The sequence below is a fragment of the Dasypus novemcinctus genome, chromosome 22 (genome assembly GCF_030445035.2).
Source record: "Dasypus novemcinctus isolate mDasNov1 chromosome 22, mDasNov1.1.hap2, whole genome shotgun sequence".
Classification (NCBI taxonomy): Eukaryota; Metazoa; Chordata; class Mammalia; order Cingulata; family Dasypodidae; genus Dasypus; species Dasypus novemcinctus.
In genome coordinates this window covers 43552944-43571845 of record NC_080694.1, presented here as the reverse complement: position 1 = coordinate 43571845, position 18902 = coordinate 43552944, and the positions used below count along the sequence as shown (strand labels likewise).

Sequence of the window (18902 nt, the reverse complement as noted above, 5' to 3'; positions counted from 1 at the left end):
TTTCTAATATGTCAAGATAATAGTTACAAAAAAATGTTCCTTAAGTGGAATGCTAATGTGTGTGTTTGACAGAAATGAAGATTGAGCAACCATGAATAGGGAAAAGTGCAAGCACTGCAAATAACAAGAATGCTTGCTGGCTCCTTTGAATTTAATTATAATTTCTTTCTTTACTCTTTGGGGGGGTGGATTATCTGTGAAGCTCAATCAAAAGTTGCAGTAACCCCAACATATATAAGGGTAAGATTTGAACCAGTTTTTCTTTCATCTACCAAATAAAGCATTATGTATTTAGGCAATATTAGGTCCCATTAATATTTTTTCCTGATATCTTTTAGTTATGGGGAAACACTACACTTCTTCTTTGTATTAATGAATTTCCTTCATCTCATTAATTTCTGATATTTATCTTGTTACCCTTAATCCCACAGGGGCTCTGGCGAACTCAGGAGCTCATCTAGGCTTCTCTGTCCCCCAGCCTTTGTTCCTTACTGAGAGAGAAAACTGGGCTTCTCCTCTCATAGTAACATGCAAAGCCAGCAGAGAGGGAATAGCAGTAAAGTGGAGTTGTGGACAGTCCAGACTGCTTCCTAAAGTTCAGAGTCTTTAGTATCTAGCAGGACCTATCCTGGTCAGTCGAGTTTTTGGTCTTTTGGTTTGGTTTAATTAGTCATTTGCGGCATGACTTCGAATTCGGCAGGAAGTGGGTTAGTGGACCAGCAGACCGGCAGCTCTGTCACAGACAGCTCTAGAAGAACAAAACGTAGAAATCCTCTTGCCCTCAAGTGCTGCTCTGGGAGAGAACTGGGGTGCCAGACTCGGACTGGCCAGTTGCTTTCACTCTGCGCTAAGTGTGATGAGCACATCCTTAAATGGGGAGAAGGGAATAAGAGTACAGTTAGCCCAGAAGCCTTCTTTCCCTTAATAACCCCACTCATGGGGAAGCTGGACTTCTAAAGAGACACTCTCACAGGGGCACAGAGGCCCTTGGACTATTCCTGGATCCCTTATAAAGAGTACATCATCCAGAAGCAGGTGTGGCCCAAGCGTTTGGGCTCCCACCGACCACATGGGAAGTCCGTGGGTTGGTGCTTCCTAAATAAGACAGCGAGCTGGTGCGATGGGCAGGCACAAGTTGAGGCAGCAAGAAGCACAAGAAGAAAAACATAATGACAGACGCAACAATGCAGGGAGCAGAGGTTGCCGGTGCTTCCTAAAGAGGATGAGCAGGACAGGGAGTTGGCGCAATGGGCAGGCACAGCAAGCTGACATGACAAGATGACACAAGAGACGTAAGAGGAGAAACGAGAGAAACAACAAAGCCGGGAATGGAGGTGACTTAAGCAATTAGGGTCCTCCCTTCCACATCGGAGGTGCCAGGTTTGGTTCCCCGTGCCTCCTAAAGAAACAAAGAAGACGAACAGACATAGCAAGTGCAAACAATGAGGAAGAGATAAACAGATAAAAATAAATCTTAAAAAAAAAAAGATTACCTTGTCAATTAGAGAACATGTACAGGGACCAAATCAAACACTCAAATCATTATCTATCTTTTTTCCTCCAAATCCTAAATCCAACCAAGGCAGACCTATTAGTAAGAAATATACTTGCATGCCATCCTTTATTTTCAGTTTAAAAAATTTATCAAATAGATAATTTGTGTGGGTCCGTAGCCACGTTTTACAAACCAGAAAAATGGGACATCTAGCCTGACAATGGGAAGGATATTTGAAACTGGGACAGTCTTGGAAAGTTCAGGAATAAGTGGTCACTCTAGGTGGTCAATGCGAGGTGCCCCAAAGATCAATCACCTGTTGAAGGCATTAACCTTTTCCCTTACGACAGCCTTTGGCAGAAGATGATTGAAGGGGCACCTTTTTAATGGACTCAGGCCACGTTTTCACCTAGAGTCGTCAATGACATCTACTTGTAAGTAATGCAGTGTTCCTTCCTGATCCTTTTTCCTTGTAGAAATAGGCATCTTTAGAAATGAGGGAGAGCCCATCTGGAAATACGGGCCTGGCTTGGAACACCTGAGCTGTTTGGCAGCCAGGGGGATTGTATTTCAGTTGTTCTCCTTTTAAAGCTGGCAGAGCAGTTCTCTGCCTCTTAGCCCGCAGCGTCTGCGTTGAGCCTCTGCCCTCCTTTATTAAGATCTTAATTACAGATGCAGCTCACTCCGTTGCTGGAGGGAAAGAAGTTCGTTTCTCTGAACTGTGCCTGTTTTTGGTGTGGCAGGTGGAATCATGCTGAGATCATTTCTGGTTTGTTTTCCTGGAGGACTTTTAAAAAAGTTTTTGGAAGGGGAGGAGTACAGTCCTTCAGATGCTATTTCATGAGCTCATAATAGGGCAGTAATAACTGTGCTTTGATTTTAGAGAGTCCCTTTCTTCTGCAGAAATCGGAGCGCTTCGCGTGTAGAAGTTTATGAACCCTCCTAATAGTCTTATAAAGAAGATCATGTTCATTATCTCCATATTGCAGGTGGGGAGACAGAGGCACAAGAGCCAGTGACCTCATGGTCACTGGTCTTAAATCATTCAGTCTAGTGCCCAAGGCTCCATCCAGGCTCTCCAGCCTCGGCACCCCTGCCACCTCGCTCAGACAATTCTGTTGTAGGATATTGAGCAGCATCCTGCTCCGTTACCTGCTCGATGTCCCCCCAACGATTGTAACAACTAAAAAGAAACTTCCTCTTGATATGTTTACCCCCAGTTTGTTCAAGTAAATACCACCCAATACTAAGAAGCATAGGGTCTCACACAGGTCACCAGGCATCTCTAAGGCAACCGTAATTCTCCCAAGTTTCCTCTGGCTTCTCTATGATCTCAGTAGACCTCATAATGGGGGCATGCATTTGGATGGGCCTTTAAGAAAGCTCTCTTATTCTCATTACTGTTGACTAATATACACATGTAAGAGCTTGTCTGTACAACTACTCATTCAAAAATTTCATGCGGAGGGTTTCAGCGCCTCCCTTATCCATCTTTCCTTCCTCTTCCAGCTGAGAAGCTGCACTTGCAGTGTTGAAAGCATACGCACTCTTAGCCGGGCGTAGTGATCCAGTTTTTATAATCCGGTGAGGACCTCGCCAGTTAAGCGGGATGACAGCAATCAGGCACCGACACCTAGGTCAAGTACGGGCCCAACAAGGGGTGGCTCCCAGGTCCCACCAGCTGGGTTGTGGCGGTGGCTGCCAGTATATGGAGGTATTTGACTTGGTGGGTTTAGACATAACTTCATACCTTGGTGCAGTTAAGGTGTGCAGGAATATAAGGATAGAAAGACTTTTTCCTGCTTTAATGTACTTAATTAGGCATTATAACTTGTGTGTTTTGACTTTTGAGAAATGATTTTATTTTTTAATATACCATAATGTAGTGGATTGGCGTTTCCTACCTCTTTATAACTTAATTCTCATTTCTCTTCTCCAAGTACCTGGATGTTAAAGGGATTTGTCTAGACGGGCTGAGAGACATGATCCGCTGCCAGCATTGTAATATTGGCCAGAATCCAGGTGGTTGTTTTATTGTTAATAAAAGCTATCTTTTGCGTGAGTGGGTGTTGGGCCTTCATGGTTAGATGGCGCCTGTCAGATTTATCTAGGGACAGAACCCCGAAAAGCGTTTGTACTTGCCCCATGCTTTTGATCCTTTGCCAGTAAACTATACTTAAATCTATCAAAACCAGGCAACCTGGGACTCTTCCAGGGTGTAATAATAGCAGCAGTGCTAAATTCTTAGAGAAGATTCTCAGGAAGATACAGCAATCTGGTCCAAAAAAAAAAAATCCTAGATTGAGAAGGGAACCAGATGCAAGTTCTGGCTCTGCTGCTAGCTTACTCTGTGGCCCTGGACAATACACACTAGGGCTCAGGAGCTGTAAAACAAGGAGATTGGGTTAGAATGATCTGGAGGATCCCTTCTTTCTCTAAAATTCTCATCTAGGCAGCTAGGGTACCTTCTGGTTCTAATAGCCATAGACACCTTGGCTTTCTTTCCTCTTCTTTTAGTCTCCGGGGAGTTGCTTGGATAAATCTCAAGGACCACAGAAGAGTAGAGAATAGAGTTTCAAAGACACATATATTAGTTACGATCATCAGACTTGTGAGGGGAAGCTAAGTTATTTTTCTCAGGGATTGTCAGCAAGTTCTTCCTGCACCACTGGGTGAGAAATAACAGAAGTTGACTGGGAAGAGGCACAAACCACACCCACACACTCCTCTACCTACCAACCCAGGTAAAATTTTGTCTTAAGCAGGAGATTTCGTTTGTGTAAACAAATCTCAAACTGTGACCATTTCTGTCCTGCACCAATTTCAACGGAGAGAGTAGATGGCATTCGTTCTCCTGCCAGGAAAGAAAGGAGCCTGGTGTTCGAGAAAACACTTTTTTTTTCCATTTAAAACTTTTATAGGAGTATGTATAATATCATTCATACATAAACATACATAAACAGAAAGTGCACAGTAAAAGTTGTGAACTTACAAAACAAACATGCATATCATCCAACAGGGCTCCCATATATCACCCCACCACCACCCCTTGCATTGTTGTGAGACTTGTGTTAACAAACTATGAAAACGCATTGCCAAAATATTACTACCAACTATAGCCCGTGTCTTACATTTGGAGTATTTTTCCCCAACCCACCTGACTATTAACACCCTGGATTAGTATTATACATGTGTCATAGTTCATGAGAGAACATCCTCATACTTGTTCTAACCACAGACCATCTTCCACCACAGGATTCCCTGTGTTGTACAGTCCCATGCTTTGTACACTTCATTCAAAGGGTACTCAGTGCCTCTCATTTTCATCCTAGAATTGCGCTATCCTCACCTTAATTTTAGACTTTCTCTAAAAGGAAAAATCCCATACTCCCTTATTGTTGTCCCTTAGAATTAATATATCTTCTTTGCCATTGCTGTAAAAATATTACAATATTACTGTTAACTATCATCCATAAGTTACCATAGCTGTAATTCTCCTGAAGAAACATTTATTTTTATTGTGGTAACGTATATACAACATGACATTTCCCATTTTAACCACTTTAAAGTATACAACTCAGTGGCATTAATTACATTTACAGTATTGTGCTACCACGTCACCATCTGTTACCAGAATTTTTCATCACCCCAAACAGAAATTCTGTACTCATTAATTACTAACTTCCCATTCCCAATCCCTACCCAGCCCCTGGTAAACTCTAACCTATTTCCTGATTCTGAATTTTCTTATTCTAGCTCTTTTACGTAAGCTGAATCATATGATATTTGTCCTTTTGTGTCTGGTTTATTTTATTCAACACGATGTCTTCAGGGTTCACCCATATTGTAGCATATATCAGAACTTCATTCCTTTTAATGGCTGAATAGTATTCCACTGCATGGCTGCATCACGTTGTGTTGATCCATCATCTGTCGATGGACACTTGGGGTCTTTCCACCTTTTGGCTATTGTTAATAATGTCGCTATGACCACTGGTGTAAAAATATTCCTCCGCATCCTTGTAAACACTTCTTATTTTCCTTATTTTAAAAAGAGCCATCCTGGTAGATGCGAAGTGGTATCTCATTGTGTTTTCAAAGAAACACCCTCTAACCTCAAAGCTATGTTGACGAATCATGTCACCAAATCTGATAAGATAGGAAATCTTTTCTGAGATCCAAATACCCAAATTTGTAATAAGCTTCAGATCCGGTCATCAGCTCTGAAGAAGCAGTGTAAACCCTTAAAGTAGTGCCATGCTCTGAATGACCCTGCATCAAAAAGGAAAGGTGAATGTGGAAGAGACGTCAAGATTCCCGAACCTGGGCGCACTGTGGGTGACTGCGCAGGGTGCTGTCCCTCAGTGTATACAGGGATTGCTCACTGCGTCTCCTGTGGCGGCTGCTGCCACACCAAAGGGTAATTCTTTGGGACGCGTGTGTCAGATATGGCGGTCCTTAAAGCATCCCCCACTCAGACACGCTCAGAAGAGACTGCTATGGCCACAGCTCACAAGGCTGGCAAATCTACGAAAACTTGAAGAGTGGGGACAAAGTGGATGAAATAAAGATTCAGAGAGGAATAAAAAGATTTGGGGTAAGCCCTATGATTTGTGACATTCACAGGCCTTTAGAAGAAGCACACGCCAGAAAATAAAGATCGCTGGTGAAAAGGCAGTGTGGGTGCCTAAGGACTCTTTGGTGGGAAATACTGGACACTCCTCACCAGTGGGCAGAAGTGTGAGTGGGGGTTAGTGGGACCTGAGAGGGCACCACTGCTGCCTTTCTGTGAGCTAGCTCAGATCAGCTCACGAAAACCGTGTGAGAAAGCAGTCGACAAATATTCAGAAAAAACAGTGCCGTGCACCTTATCATCTCGCTCTCGCACTTGAGAGCTCCTTACCTGCCACTTAACAATCCCAAGGGGATCCAGCTCTTAAAGAATTCAGCCTTGCACATCTTCAGCTGAAAGACCCCAGGCCTAAGCCAGGTATCTCGGAGAATGAAGATCTTGACCCTTGCAAACATCCATGTATTCTGCCCAGAACCGTTACCTTCCTTTGGAAAAGGCCATGATATCCCCTTCAGGCCAAGGTGATGATGGTGGAGGAAGAAGAGAGGTGCGCCCACAGTTGTTTGGCAGCCCTCGGGCTAAAGTGGATTTTTGGCAGGAGGCAGGATCAGGGGCTTTCCCCCTCAGGGTGGCCTGGGGCTGACCTTGATGACGGTCAACCCCGCAGCCACTTCCCTTAGGGCTGATTTCCTTGACGATGGCCATTTCCTTCCCTGGGTGTCTGTGTCTCCGGATCCGTCTGGTGCACACATGCGCGTGTGCACAGGCGCGCGGAGACCAGGGCTGAGCATGGGGGTGTTGGGTGCAGGAACGTCATGTAGCTGAGAACAGGGTGGTCCCGAGGCCTTGGCAGGCGCTCCAGCCTGATAAATACAGAGGGAAGTAAACATAACAAGAGGAGGCCAGGCCATTGATGATGCCCTCGGCCATAAGGGGGTGGCACGCCGTCATTGGGTCTCATTTCTCTTCAAAGGGCAGCTTGCATGGTCATGGAAAATACAAGTCACACCTCTCTGTATTGGGAAAGGCAGATGGTTTCCCTGGTAGCAGGAGTAATAAGCTCTCTTGACATTTTGATAGCACCAGGGGAAAAAAGCCTGGGTGGAGTGGGGGCTGGGCGCTGTCATGTGACTCTGAGCTCCCTGTACCCACAGTTGCACCGAACCCACAGTTGCGCTGCATTTTCTTCCCACTCCTCAGGCATCGCCTGGGACCCAGAACTGGCAGAGCCCAAACGTTAGGGCACAGCAGACTCAACCCTGACGGGGGGGAAAAGGCTCTTCAAGAAACCATGGTATTTGTTCTCTCTGGAATGGCCAGTTCCTCCTGGCTTTCCTGTTTGTTCAGGGGCTGTCAACACCAGGTCCAGGCTCCTCTCCACGTCACTGTCCTGCTTTAATAGGGAAGGGCAGGTGCTTCCCTGCTGGCTGTTTCCTCTGTCCTCTGGCTAGGAGGCTTGAGGGACACGGAGGCACCATTTGTTTCTGGTTCAGTGAGTTCATCTTCCCCTTGCTCCGCTCAAAATCTTTAACCACCTTGCTGGACTCGAGAGAAGACAGTTTCATTCTCTCCAGAGAACCAGGAGATCAGAGTCTGGAATTCATTCCAATTTAGCAAATATTTAATGAATGTGCCTTATGTTATAGACCCTGCGAGCAAAAGCTCTGGAAATGCAAAATGAATAAGGCGGTCCTTGTCCTTGAACGGGGCAGTACAAATCATACCGTAAGAGAGATTATTACAGAGAACAGGGGAGGGAAATGGCCAGAGGGGTTTTTTGAAAAACTACTGGGTTTTGAGGTGGAAAGAGGTGGAAGGTGGTTACACCAGTTGGGAAGCAAATTGCAGTACTCCAGAAGAGCAGCTGCGAGGGACTGAACCGGGAGTGGCCTGGGGTGGAAAACAGGGTCCAGCTGCAGAAGACTGTGGGTTGCAGCTCTGAGCTTCCTAACTCGGGCAGTTGTGTGCAGGCTCTTAACCAAGAGAGGTAAAGCAGGGGCAAGAGGGTTTTGCACTTGTTGAGTCTGAGGTGAAGATGCCCAGGAGGCGACTGGAAATGTGGGACTGGAGAGCAGAAATGTCTAGGCTAGACATGTGTTTAGATGCTATCAGCATGGATGAGATTTCTGTAGAGAAAGAAAACCCAGAATGAGAAGAGTTCAAAGGAGAGGCTAAGGGATGGGTAAGGAGAGAAGAGGGAGAACCAGGAAGTGGTATCAGAAGCAGAAGAAGAGTATCAGGAAAGCTTGGGTAGGGATCAGTGCCAGATGCTGCTACAGTTAGGGTTCCTTTAAATGGCATTATGACCCCAAAGACCAATTTCAAATTGCAGTTAGAGCCACAGCTTTTGTAATGTGTCTTTGACTGTAGGAAATACTGGCATAATTATGGAGCTAGAAACGGGAGGCCTGAATTCTTGTCCCAGCTCTACAGTCTTGCCAGGTCACTTGGGCAAATCATTAACTTCTTGAGCCTCATTTTTCGCATTTGTCAGTGAAAGAGTTGTTCTATAATTGTTTAAGGTTCCTTCTAGCTTTCAAGTTCTGTGCTTCAAGTGGTTTGGAGCTTTGCCAAGATGTAGCTGCGTTTCTAACTGCCAATCTCTGGGGGCTAACCCTCCAACTAGATATAGAATTACCATAGCTCTCTTATCTCTCATTTATTTGTTTCTGTGTTGACCTTCCCCTGCCCTGGAGATAAATATCCGGAGGAGTGGGAAAAAGAATAGATCTTGAAGAGAGGAAGGCCTCTCTGGGGTTTTTCTAAGATATTGAGATAGTGGGCTTCTAACTTTGTGACCTGAAGGAATCACACCTTTGCTTTAAAGAGGAAGGTTCCTCCTCCTCCTCCTTGCCAGAGGAATTAACTTTTGCCTTGCCTACTTTTGAATTCCTTGCCTGTGCCCTTTTGAGGGAGACAGGTCTGTGTTCCAGCTGAAGCTAATTTGGCTATTACCTTCTTACTGAACTTTTACCCCAACACCAAGCATTTTCAAAAGCCAAGTTCCTTAGCCATGTCTTTAATACTTTTGATGTATTATATTCTGCTGGAATCTAATGGGGTTTTTCTTATCATTTGTCCAGTAATCTCATTATTATTATTATGTCTCAAACGATCTCTTGATTGCAATCAATGGTTCGTTACATGCTGTTTGTTGGCAGATACTTACAGGGGTTGCAGGGACCAGAATTCATTAACTCATTATTAATTCAGTGAAACAGGACTTTGAGAAACAGTTCTTCTGAAATGTAATTGTGAGCAAGGGAAATATCAGCTTTGTGTGAATGTGTGTGTTTGTGTGTATGTGTAAAAGAGAGAGATAGGACCAATTCTTTTTTTCCTTCACTTTTTTTCTCCATTGAGGAATACTTGAGGTACAGTAATATGCATATATCTCAAGCATCCAGTTCAAAAACTCTTGTTTGACGAATGAGAGGAGGTGAAGTAGGTAGGGAGCCTCATGCCAACTGCCATACTGCAAGTTATATAGTCATAATAGCGTACTCTGTCTCAGGCATTGTTAAAGTACTCTACGGGAATTAACTCATTTAATCTCACATCAAACCTATTCTTAGAAGGATAATAGATGAGGAAACTAAGGCAAAAAAGAGAAAAGTAACTGGCCCAAGTAACACAGCTGGGACTTAACACACTAAGACTCTATTCTATAGACATGAAAGACATGAAAAGAATTGGTCATCTTTAGAACAATGTTTTAGAAAGGAACTACGTGCAGTTCGAAAGACATAGTGTAGTAGAGCTATTGTAGCACAGAGTTCCGAGAAGAGAATTTAATGCGGGACCAAGAGATCACAGTTCTAGTTAGTGTCTTCTCTGCCACCGTGACAGTGGAGCCTTGGGCCAATGATAAACTGGTTTCCCCTTTTCTGTTTTCTCATCTGTTCAAGGAGGTGATCTCAGAAGATCTCTGGAGCTGTAACTTTCTGGATGAAAGGTGACTGGAATTAGACACTAGTTCTACTGTAGTGCTCTCACACTCCTGGCCAGCCAAGGCTGAGGATATGTGTGAGTGTGTGAAGAGGTGTCAGGCTGGCACTGGGGTCCCTGCCAGGAACAGCCGTGCCAAATGCGCTTTCTAAATACTAAATACTGCGGGCATGGGGAAGACTGCTGGGAAATAATGGGCCACCAATTAGGAAAATGTACCCACCAGTGCCTCAGTTAGCACTGACAAAAGGCCCTCGAAGTTTTCCCTGCGTAGCAGCTCTGTGGGCCCAGTCTAGAAACATTAGCATGCTGCTTGGCAGGTGGGGCGAAGGTTACTGGGACAGGAGACAAAAGAACTTCCAGAAAGACTCCCACAGGGGGATTTCTCGCTGCCTCTACTCAAGCCTGCACCAGTTCCGTTCCAGCCCTGTGTGGCTTGGTGGTTCAATTGAGTTACCCACTCCACAGGCCTCGGGGTTATTTTGTAGAGGAGGTCCGTAGACCTTTGCTACTCGACTGTTTTCTGTTCCTCTTCTTTCCCTTCTTTGTAGCCAAGGTGATTGCACAGCTCTCAGCCCTCAGCTCCAATAGAACCGGCTCCAACCCTGTGAACTTCTCATTTCATCTCGGGGCTGCCTTCCCCGCCTTCCAGGTGTTGACTGGACTCGGGAGGAGGGGCCGGAGTCATGGTGGTCATCGCTCTCCCTGCTCTCTAGCCACAGTGCAGCTCTGGCGGAGTAATTTCCATGAGCTCATTTTGGTCCAAAGGGCCAGAATCTTGACTTCTGCAACTCTGTGGCTTTTCTTTTAAATTACCAGTCACAGAACACCCAGAAACACGGAAGATGGCAACCAGAGGAGGCTTTAGGATTATGACGCGTGCTTAAATGGCTCCACAAGCCAGGGTAGGGCGCCCCACGATTTTATCTTTGTGTATGTGAACTTTTTGTTGTTAGAAGGAACCCAAAGCTTCCTAGAATATGAATACTAACTAAAATCTGCACCCAAAACACAAACCTCTCAGCTTTCCTTTAGCTCCTCTTATCTCACTCACCTGTCTATGTCACCGGCGTCTTGGGCTCTCCTAACCGTCAAGAACAACGACTTGATCCTTATTTTGAAGAGGCACTGACCCCTGTGGCTTTACCTCCTTTCCTTAGGTTGAGGAGATGCACTGACTGCGAGGAGCTTGACTGGCATAGAAGGATCTAGAGCCCCTTCCCAACTGCGGACTATACAGCGATCCCTTGCAGCCACACCGCAGCAAACACCCAGCCCCCCAGTGCCAGACCTTTGGCTATGGGGCATAGAACAGAGGGGAGCAATGAATGTCAGTTATTAAAGAATGGACAGCACGGGGCTGAAAGTTCAAGTACACATTTCTAGAGAAGAAAACAGGGGTGCTAAGTCCAAACAACCCCACATTCCATAGATAGGGTGTGATGTGAGATAAAGTAACCAGCACGGTGCCATCTAATCTGCAATCCTTTCTCCACTCACCAATTACCACCTCCACACCTAATTCATGTAAACTTTGCCAGCACCAGAGGGATCACTTTTAGTTTTTCGAGTGTTTGCAGTGAATTGATGATGTCCTCTGACTTTGTGCTGGGAAGGACAGGCCTGTGGTAATGGCTGCCAATAGGCTGGGAAACGTTACTAATGCCAAGAAACGAAAGCTGCGGAGCCTTTGTGAGGTTTCCAGGAATGTCTGCACGTCCTGCCTGCCCACTCTCTGCTGAATGACTAGTCCTGAATGTGCCAGGCAGGCCTCCACACAAAGAGGGAAAGTGTTGGGGGCCCTTGAAAGGGGAAGGCGCAGCCCTTCAGATGTGAACGGCGAGATTCACGGAGTGGATGATAATGTGGCAGGGTGATGATGGGTTCCCGGGAAAGGTCTCGGTAAGAGTCCAAGAAGAGAAAAGAGTTAGCATCTACCTACGTGTTGTAAATTCTCTGTGGTTCTTCACCATCAAATCTGGAATGGTTACTCCTATCAAACTGTGTTCCACGCTGGTTTATCATGGAAGAATCACTCACTCATATCTTCCTATATCCAAGGGACTCTTCCTCTGCTGAGAATAAGATTTTTTAAGCCCTTCTCCCTCCAAGGCAAAATATACGTATACTTTTGTTTACATTTCAATACCAAATATAAATGCCATTTGGACTCTTCATTATTTGGGATTTTGACTCTTTTTACCTCCAATATGTGGTAAAAATTGAGAAATGTCTGTTGTAGTACATCTGAATACCTTGGAATATTATTTTCCTTAAGCTGGCTTCAAGAAGGGAAGAAAAATGTCTTTGTATACTGACACCATCCTCTGACTTTTAAAAAATGCTACTCCTAATTCCTTGGCACAGCCTTGACGCTAGAGGAGCGAGTGCCTTTGGCGTTCCGAGCTCTTCCGAGGAGGCAGGCTGATGTCATTGGTGGCAGACGCAGTACGTACGTATCTGTCTTTTGTCTGCGCCATCTGTTTTTCTCCTTACAGGCTATTGTTCAGAGTTCTTCAACTCTTTCCAGGAAGCATGCCTCTCCATAAGAGGATGGGCTTTAGGTGTTAGACTGAGCTAGTATTGTAACACCTTTTCTCTCTATTCCTTCCTTCCTAGAATCTGATGGCAAGGGCCTTGTATGACAATGTCCCAGAGTGTGCTGAGGAGCTGGCCTTTCGCAAGGGAGACATCCTGACGGTGATAGAGCAGAACACAGGAGGACTGGAGGGATGGTGGCTGTGCTCCTTACACGGCCGTCAAGGCATCGTTCCTGGCAACCGCGTGAAGCTGCTGATTGGTCCCGTGCAGGAGATTCCGTCCAATCAGGACCAGCCTAACTCCGGACTGATGCACCAGACCTTCGGCCAACAGAAGTTCTATCAAGTGCCAAACCCACAGGCTGCCTCTCGGGACACCATCTACCAAGTTCCGCCTTCATACCAAAATCAGGGAATTTACCAAGTACCTACTGGCCATGGCACCCAAGAACAAGATGTGTATCAAGTTCCACCATCGGTGCAGAGAAGCACTGGGGGGACCAATGGTCCCCACTTCAGCAAAAAGGTAAGTAACCGAATTTTTGTTCCGACTTATTTTTTCTCTTTGCACTTGGAGCAATGGAAATGTTCCCAAAGTAACTCCTGGAAACTGTCAAGAAGTAACTATATCCAGTGCCCTAGCTCGAGCATCATTTTTCCATTATTTTTCCATTCATTCTTTCGGTAAAACTTTCTTGAACTCCTACCATGTGCAAAACGCTATTATAAAGTTCCTGCATCATTCTGGCTTATTGAGTTGTTTCTCTTGATCTTTCTGATAGATCTGCTTTTAGACCTAGGTTCTGTGTCCAAAAGGTTTCCAGTCTTTTTCTTCTGTGACTGGAACAAGGCAAGAAATGTTGTACCAACACAGTGATGCAGCAAAGAACCTTCTTTGGCCAAAAGGTGAATAATGATCCCATTGGCCTGATTGGACAAAGAACCCAACAGAAGTAGAGGGAGCAAGAAGCCAGAAGTGGGTCATGCCCACCTACTTGTGTATCACCTGCTTAAAATCTGACTCACTGAAAACACATAGATGTAGTGACCTTGGAAAGAAGCCACCCTCTTGTCCTTCACATAATTCCCATAGTCATACCTGTGGAGTGGGTAAGAAGAGTGGGAGCAGGATATTTAGGAAGGCCTCACGTTCACAAAAAAGGGTGGGGGGAGCGCTTCAGCACCTGGCATAATTCCAAACACATAACAGTTTGAGACTGATAGAAATTCATTCATCGAATAATGGATGTTGAGCATCTAGTCTGTTTTTGATGCTAATGATGTAGTGACACATCAAAGGGCAAACAAGGCCATCATGATGCTTACATGGCTCTGCTTATGTCTCTCCCAGCACTATGGTGTTTCTGGGAAGGAAATAATGTCGGTAGGATTATGGGCAGGAAGAGCTAAAACCAAGATGATGCCTTGGTGAGCACTATAAGGGCAGGAACTTTCGTTCTCATTTTAAACTCCAAAGGCCTAGAATGGGTCCTGCAAGATTTACTATGAAGAATGGACTCATTTAACAGAAAAAGAAAACGAGCTTGAATTACAAAGAGGAAAGATGCAGTTAGAGACCAGAAAGAGCTTATAGACTCCTTCTGGCACTAAATCTAGGTGTACCCTGTCTCAAGAAAATCTAAAACAAAGTCTGGATTTACAAACACAGGTAAATTGTCTATTTGCATGATGACTGAATCCTCTTGAAAAAAAGGGAGAAAGGATTTACTGTTGAATTTCTTTAAATAGCAAAACCACTAGTGCATTTTCAAATCACCTTGTGTATGAAAAGCCTGTTTCATAGAACACTTCTCCAACATACACCCATGGCATAGAATATATATGTATATTGTGTAATATGTGTATATTGGGGGGATTCCTAAAAGAAGAGGGGGGCAGCTTCACGGCTTCTACCCCAGGACAGTAATCTCTGTCTAGAGGGGACAGACTGTACAGGCTGTGCAATGACCTTTCAAAGTCCTTCCCACCCCCCTGATTGTAGATTACAAGGGAAAGCCAATCCCAGCCACTCTCCCTAGAGGGGGAAACGAACAGTTGAAAGGTGTAACTATAAATAAATAACTCCTCTCATTCTTAGGCCTCGTTGTTTGCACCTTAAAAATAGCACCCCCTCAGCTGAGAGTGAGGCAGACCAGGGAGGCGGGAGCAGGAAATGCTTGGCTGAACGGTGGTGGGGTCTAGACTTTCATCACAGTTCATTCTGGCAGAAAGGTGACATGTTTTCCTTTTTCGATGCCACCGTAGCAGTTCCAGGTCTGAGAAGTTGCAAACCTCAGGCTCCTTCCATTTTCCTTGCCATGGCTGCACTGCACATTTGCTCCTTGGCTCACTGGCCTTTTGGAGGGGAAAGACTGACACAGCTTGCCTTGGGTCTGTGGTGCTCCGTGGGCTGCTGGGGTTCACCTCGGGCACTCCGAGTGGGCTCTTGGGGAGACATCACCGGCGCTGGGGAGTGATTCAGCCTGGAGCCTTAAGCTGTGAGCTGTCGGGGTCTGAGGTGGTGAATGTGGTGAGAATGGGAAGGGCAAGAAGGGCTGGCCCTGCTCTTTGGCTGCCAGGCACTGGGCACGTTCCAGGATCTGGCGTCCTCATGGAGAACGTCCCCTCAGTGCCTCTGTCCTCTAGGCAGCCTGCCTCCATCCGCAGGGCCACTGGCTCACACCCGCCCTGACGCCCGCCTGCTTTCTTCCTCTCTCCTCCCTCCCTCTCTCTCTTCCCTCCTTCCTCCTCCTCCTTTCTTCTTCTCACTCCCTCCTTCCTTCCTTTTCTCCCTCCCTCTCTCTCTTTCTTTCCCAAATAGTGGGGATGGTTTGGCTGCTAGGACATGACTTTAACTTTCTAGGGGATAGCAGCTGCTCTAAAGTCGGGCCAGCATCACTCTGTGTAGGCTTATGATTCAGCATCTTCTGGGGGGGGGGGGTGCCGCACTAAGGACTTAAGCCAGGCCCCCAGGGGCAGTCGCTGTGCAGTGTGTGCGGGTCACACCTTCAGCCATTTCACTGAATTGCCTTTCATTCATTCATTTTCTCTCGTAATCTCCCATCTGCAAAATGGCTGTGAACCCAAAGTTAGATATTCTTGGTAGTTTAAGATGTGGGCTTTAAAAGCTATTTTAAAGGGGGACACAGTAGAATCGTGTTCTGAACCACTCAAGTGTGGTTTTAAAATTTTAGCAAACATAATCATCGGAAGGGTTAGAGAGGACTCGTTAAAATGCAGATCCCCAGTCCCTTTCCCTCAGGAGCTTCTAAGACGGTAGGTTGGGGTCCAGCAATCTGCATTTTTGGAAGCTCCTGGGATGGTTCTGGGGGAGGTGGTCGAGGACCACACTTGAAGAAACACAGTCAAGGGACTGGGAAGGGGCTGGTGATGGTCCAATCTGATTGCGATTCGGGGCTTTCCATAGTGAAACATTCCCTTTATGTTGCTACAGACTGTGGGCCTCAGAAGTTTGATCTAGCACAGATTTTCAGATGAATCACTTAACAACAACAACAACAAAAGCCGCACTGAATCGTGCCTGCTATCAGTGCCTACTATCAATTCACTGTGGCTCTCCAGGGAAACTCCAGCCCCCACCCACCCCCTGGGATCCACATTAACTTAGAGTCAGAAAGGCAGCAGTTAGGGAAAAGGAGAGAGCCGTGCGACCCCAACCCTTTTAGGAAGCAGGAAGACAGCAGGAGCCTTGTGAAGTGCTTGGGCTCTGGAGTCAGGCAGGCCCTTCGTTTTTTCTCTTTCTGGCTGTGTAACCCTTGGTGAGCTACCTAGCTTCTCTGAGCTTGGCTTTCTGCATCTGTACAGTGGAACTGATCGCGACCACATCAATGGTGGTTGTGAGAATTAAATGAAATGATATCTATATGAAGGAAGTGACACCATGTTTAGCATAGTAGGGGCTTAAAAAAATTAATTCCCTCCACTCGTCTTTCTTTCCTTTCAGTTTACTTTGAACTACAGCAGTCCCTGCTGATGTTTCAGTATACACCAAATGTACCCTTTGAGTTCCCGGTTCTCTCTCTGGTCCTACGAGAAGTTTGCACAGACTGGAAAAGAACTCTTAAAAAAGTTATCTGGAAACCATATAGTTGGCATCTTTGCTTAATTGCATTGCTCTTTTTCATTGGAGGTTTCGTGTGCAGGGCCGTTTTATCCATTAGCCATTACAGGCAGAAAGCCTGGGCCTACAAGGATGTTTGAGAGCCAAATAGAAATAATTTGGCTCCAAAATCTGAAACACAATACCTTCAAAATAGAAAAGTAATAATCATTTAGACCAGGAGTTCTTAACCTTTTTTGTTCCATGGGCCCCTTTGCCAGTCAGGTGAAAACCACGGACCCCTTTCTAAATCCGTACTGTTCTGTGGATTATTTAATAAATACATCACACCTGCACCAACATGTCCCCACAAGAATAAGGTTATTTTGACTTTCAGTTCATACCTACAGGCCCCTGGTTAAGAGCCCCTGATTTAGATAAATGTCAACAAAACAACATCATGTCAGCTTCATTGATTGTCACATTTAAGGCTTGTTAAGTTCATTACATTTGAAAACAATTTGTGGGTTAGAGGTTTTTGCACTTTGTAAACATTTCTGAATATGCAGCATGATTGCCAAGAACTCACACGCAATTCTAAATTAAAGGAGTTACTCACAAGTTGAAAAGCTAAATTTTATTTTTTTAATAGAAGTTTTCAATTTTTAAAAAAGGCCAACTTTTCCTTAATACGGGAATGTGCCTTGGAGTGGAGGCTCCAAATGTCCAAAAGATTCAGGCCTGCAGAGGTCTAAAATAGCCTTGTCTCTCTACTCCCAAGATGAGTAAAACTGCCCCCCGTCCCTCCTTTTCATGCTTATGTTCCTCCAGTTCTCTGGACATGTCACTTTAACTCTGGCGAATGAGATTTGCTGTGCCTCCTTGGAACGACCGGATTGGGGCTAAATGATAAGCTTCGCTGGGGTGGGGAAGTAGAGCTGTGCCTTTACGGCTATAGGCCAACCACAGAGCAAATGCCAGCACACAGGTAACAGCCAAATGCACGAAGGGGAAGCAAGGCATGACCCATTTAGTTGGAGCTGACCTTTAAGTCAACTCGCAGGTGGTTCTGACCCTATCACCCACCTGCCATCGTCACTTCAGATCCCGTCGTGTAGTTCACTTTAGTCTCTTAGGACACATGGCAGATTATAAAAGGGGGACCTTTGAGCAAGTTCTCACCTATTTTCTCTAGAAATAACTATATAAACATAACAAGTGAGCAAGAGAAGCATGGCAGATGTAAAATGGGACTTGTCTGAGGGCTGCACCTTTATGCCCAGGAGACAAGGTGAGTTAACTATTTATGTGCAACAAGCAGATCCATAGAAACAGATAGTAGGTTATAGGCTACCGGGGCTGGGGAGTTACTGCTTACTGGGTGCAGAGTTTCTGTTTGAGGTGATAAAAGAGTACGGTAATGAGTGTTGGTGATGTAACACAGTATTTGGAATGTAGTTCATACCGCTGGATTGTAAACCTGATAGTGGTTAAACTGGGAATGTTTTTGAGTTGTATATATGTTACTAATGTTACTACCAATAAAAAGATTAGCTGACTATTCTGTGGTTGCCTAAAGAGGAGAAGTAGGCTTTTTCTATAGAGGAGCAGAGCATCATTTGCATATGCAAATCACTTTACTTCGAATGCCCTTCCCACTCTAGACCACCAGGTGAACTCCTGCTCATTCTTTAAAGCCCATTTCATTGTTCATCTCTGTGAAGCTTTCTCTTCGCAGTCCAGCACAGTTTTTCTTCCCTTCCACCCCCCTAATATGTCGTGCAGTGCGCTTAAGTCAGGGGAGCTCACGGGCTCATTCAGAATGTAATGACATAACGTGTGTGCTGGGCCAGGCTGAGGTAAGGACTGTTCTAGGGGTGGCACTTGGAAAACTCAAGTAACATTAAGATTTATCAGGACCCATTACATCATCTTTAAGGAACAGTTCTTGCCTTCCAAAATGGGACCCAGCCAAAAGTTGGCAGGAAATGATTCAAAGATTTTAGGCAGGTCTTCCAGGTCCATTCCTATAAGGTAATATAAGAACCAGAAACAGTTTAGCTCTAACGTTTCTGCCTTCTTAGATACTAAGACATCATGAACTGCACACAGATACCCATAGCCATTGCCTAAGGAGCCAAGGACGTCCCTTACTGGGATGTGCCCTTAGCAACACGTAATTAACAGACAATTAACTGCTATTTAGTAAGTGGTATGATTTGTCTACCAACAGGTGAAAAAAGATATAGAGGAAATGAAAGCTCCCAGATAAGATAAGCTCTGAGT

General features: G+C 45.2%; 1 protein-coding gene across 3 annotated transcripts in view; it reads left to right on the top strand.

Annotated features, from left to right (window-relative positions):
- The window catches only part of NEDD9 (neural precursor cell expressed, developmentally down-regulated 9), a 190193-nt gene that overhangs the window by 150617 nt on the left and 20674 nt on the right, over nucleotides 1-18902 (top strand). For all 3 annotated transcript variants that reach the window (XM_004454278.4, XM_012523606.4, XM_004454280.4), the window contains one exon: nucleotides 12636-13082. In XM_004454278.4, the coding sequence (XP_004454335.2) occupies nucleotides 12636-13082 (447 nt within the window). The remainder of the gene's footprint in view (nucleotides 1-12635; nucleotides 13083-18902) is intronic.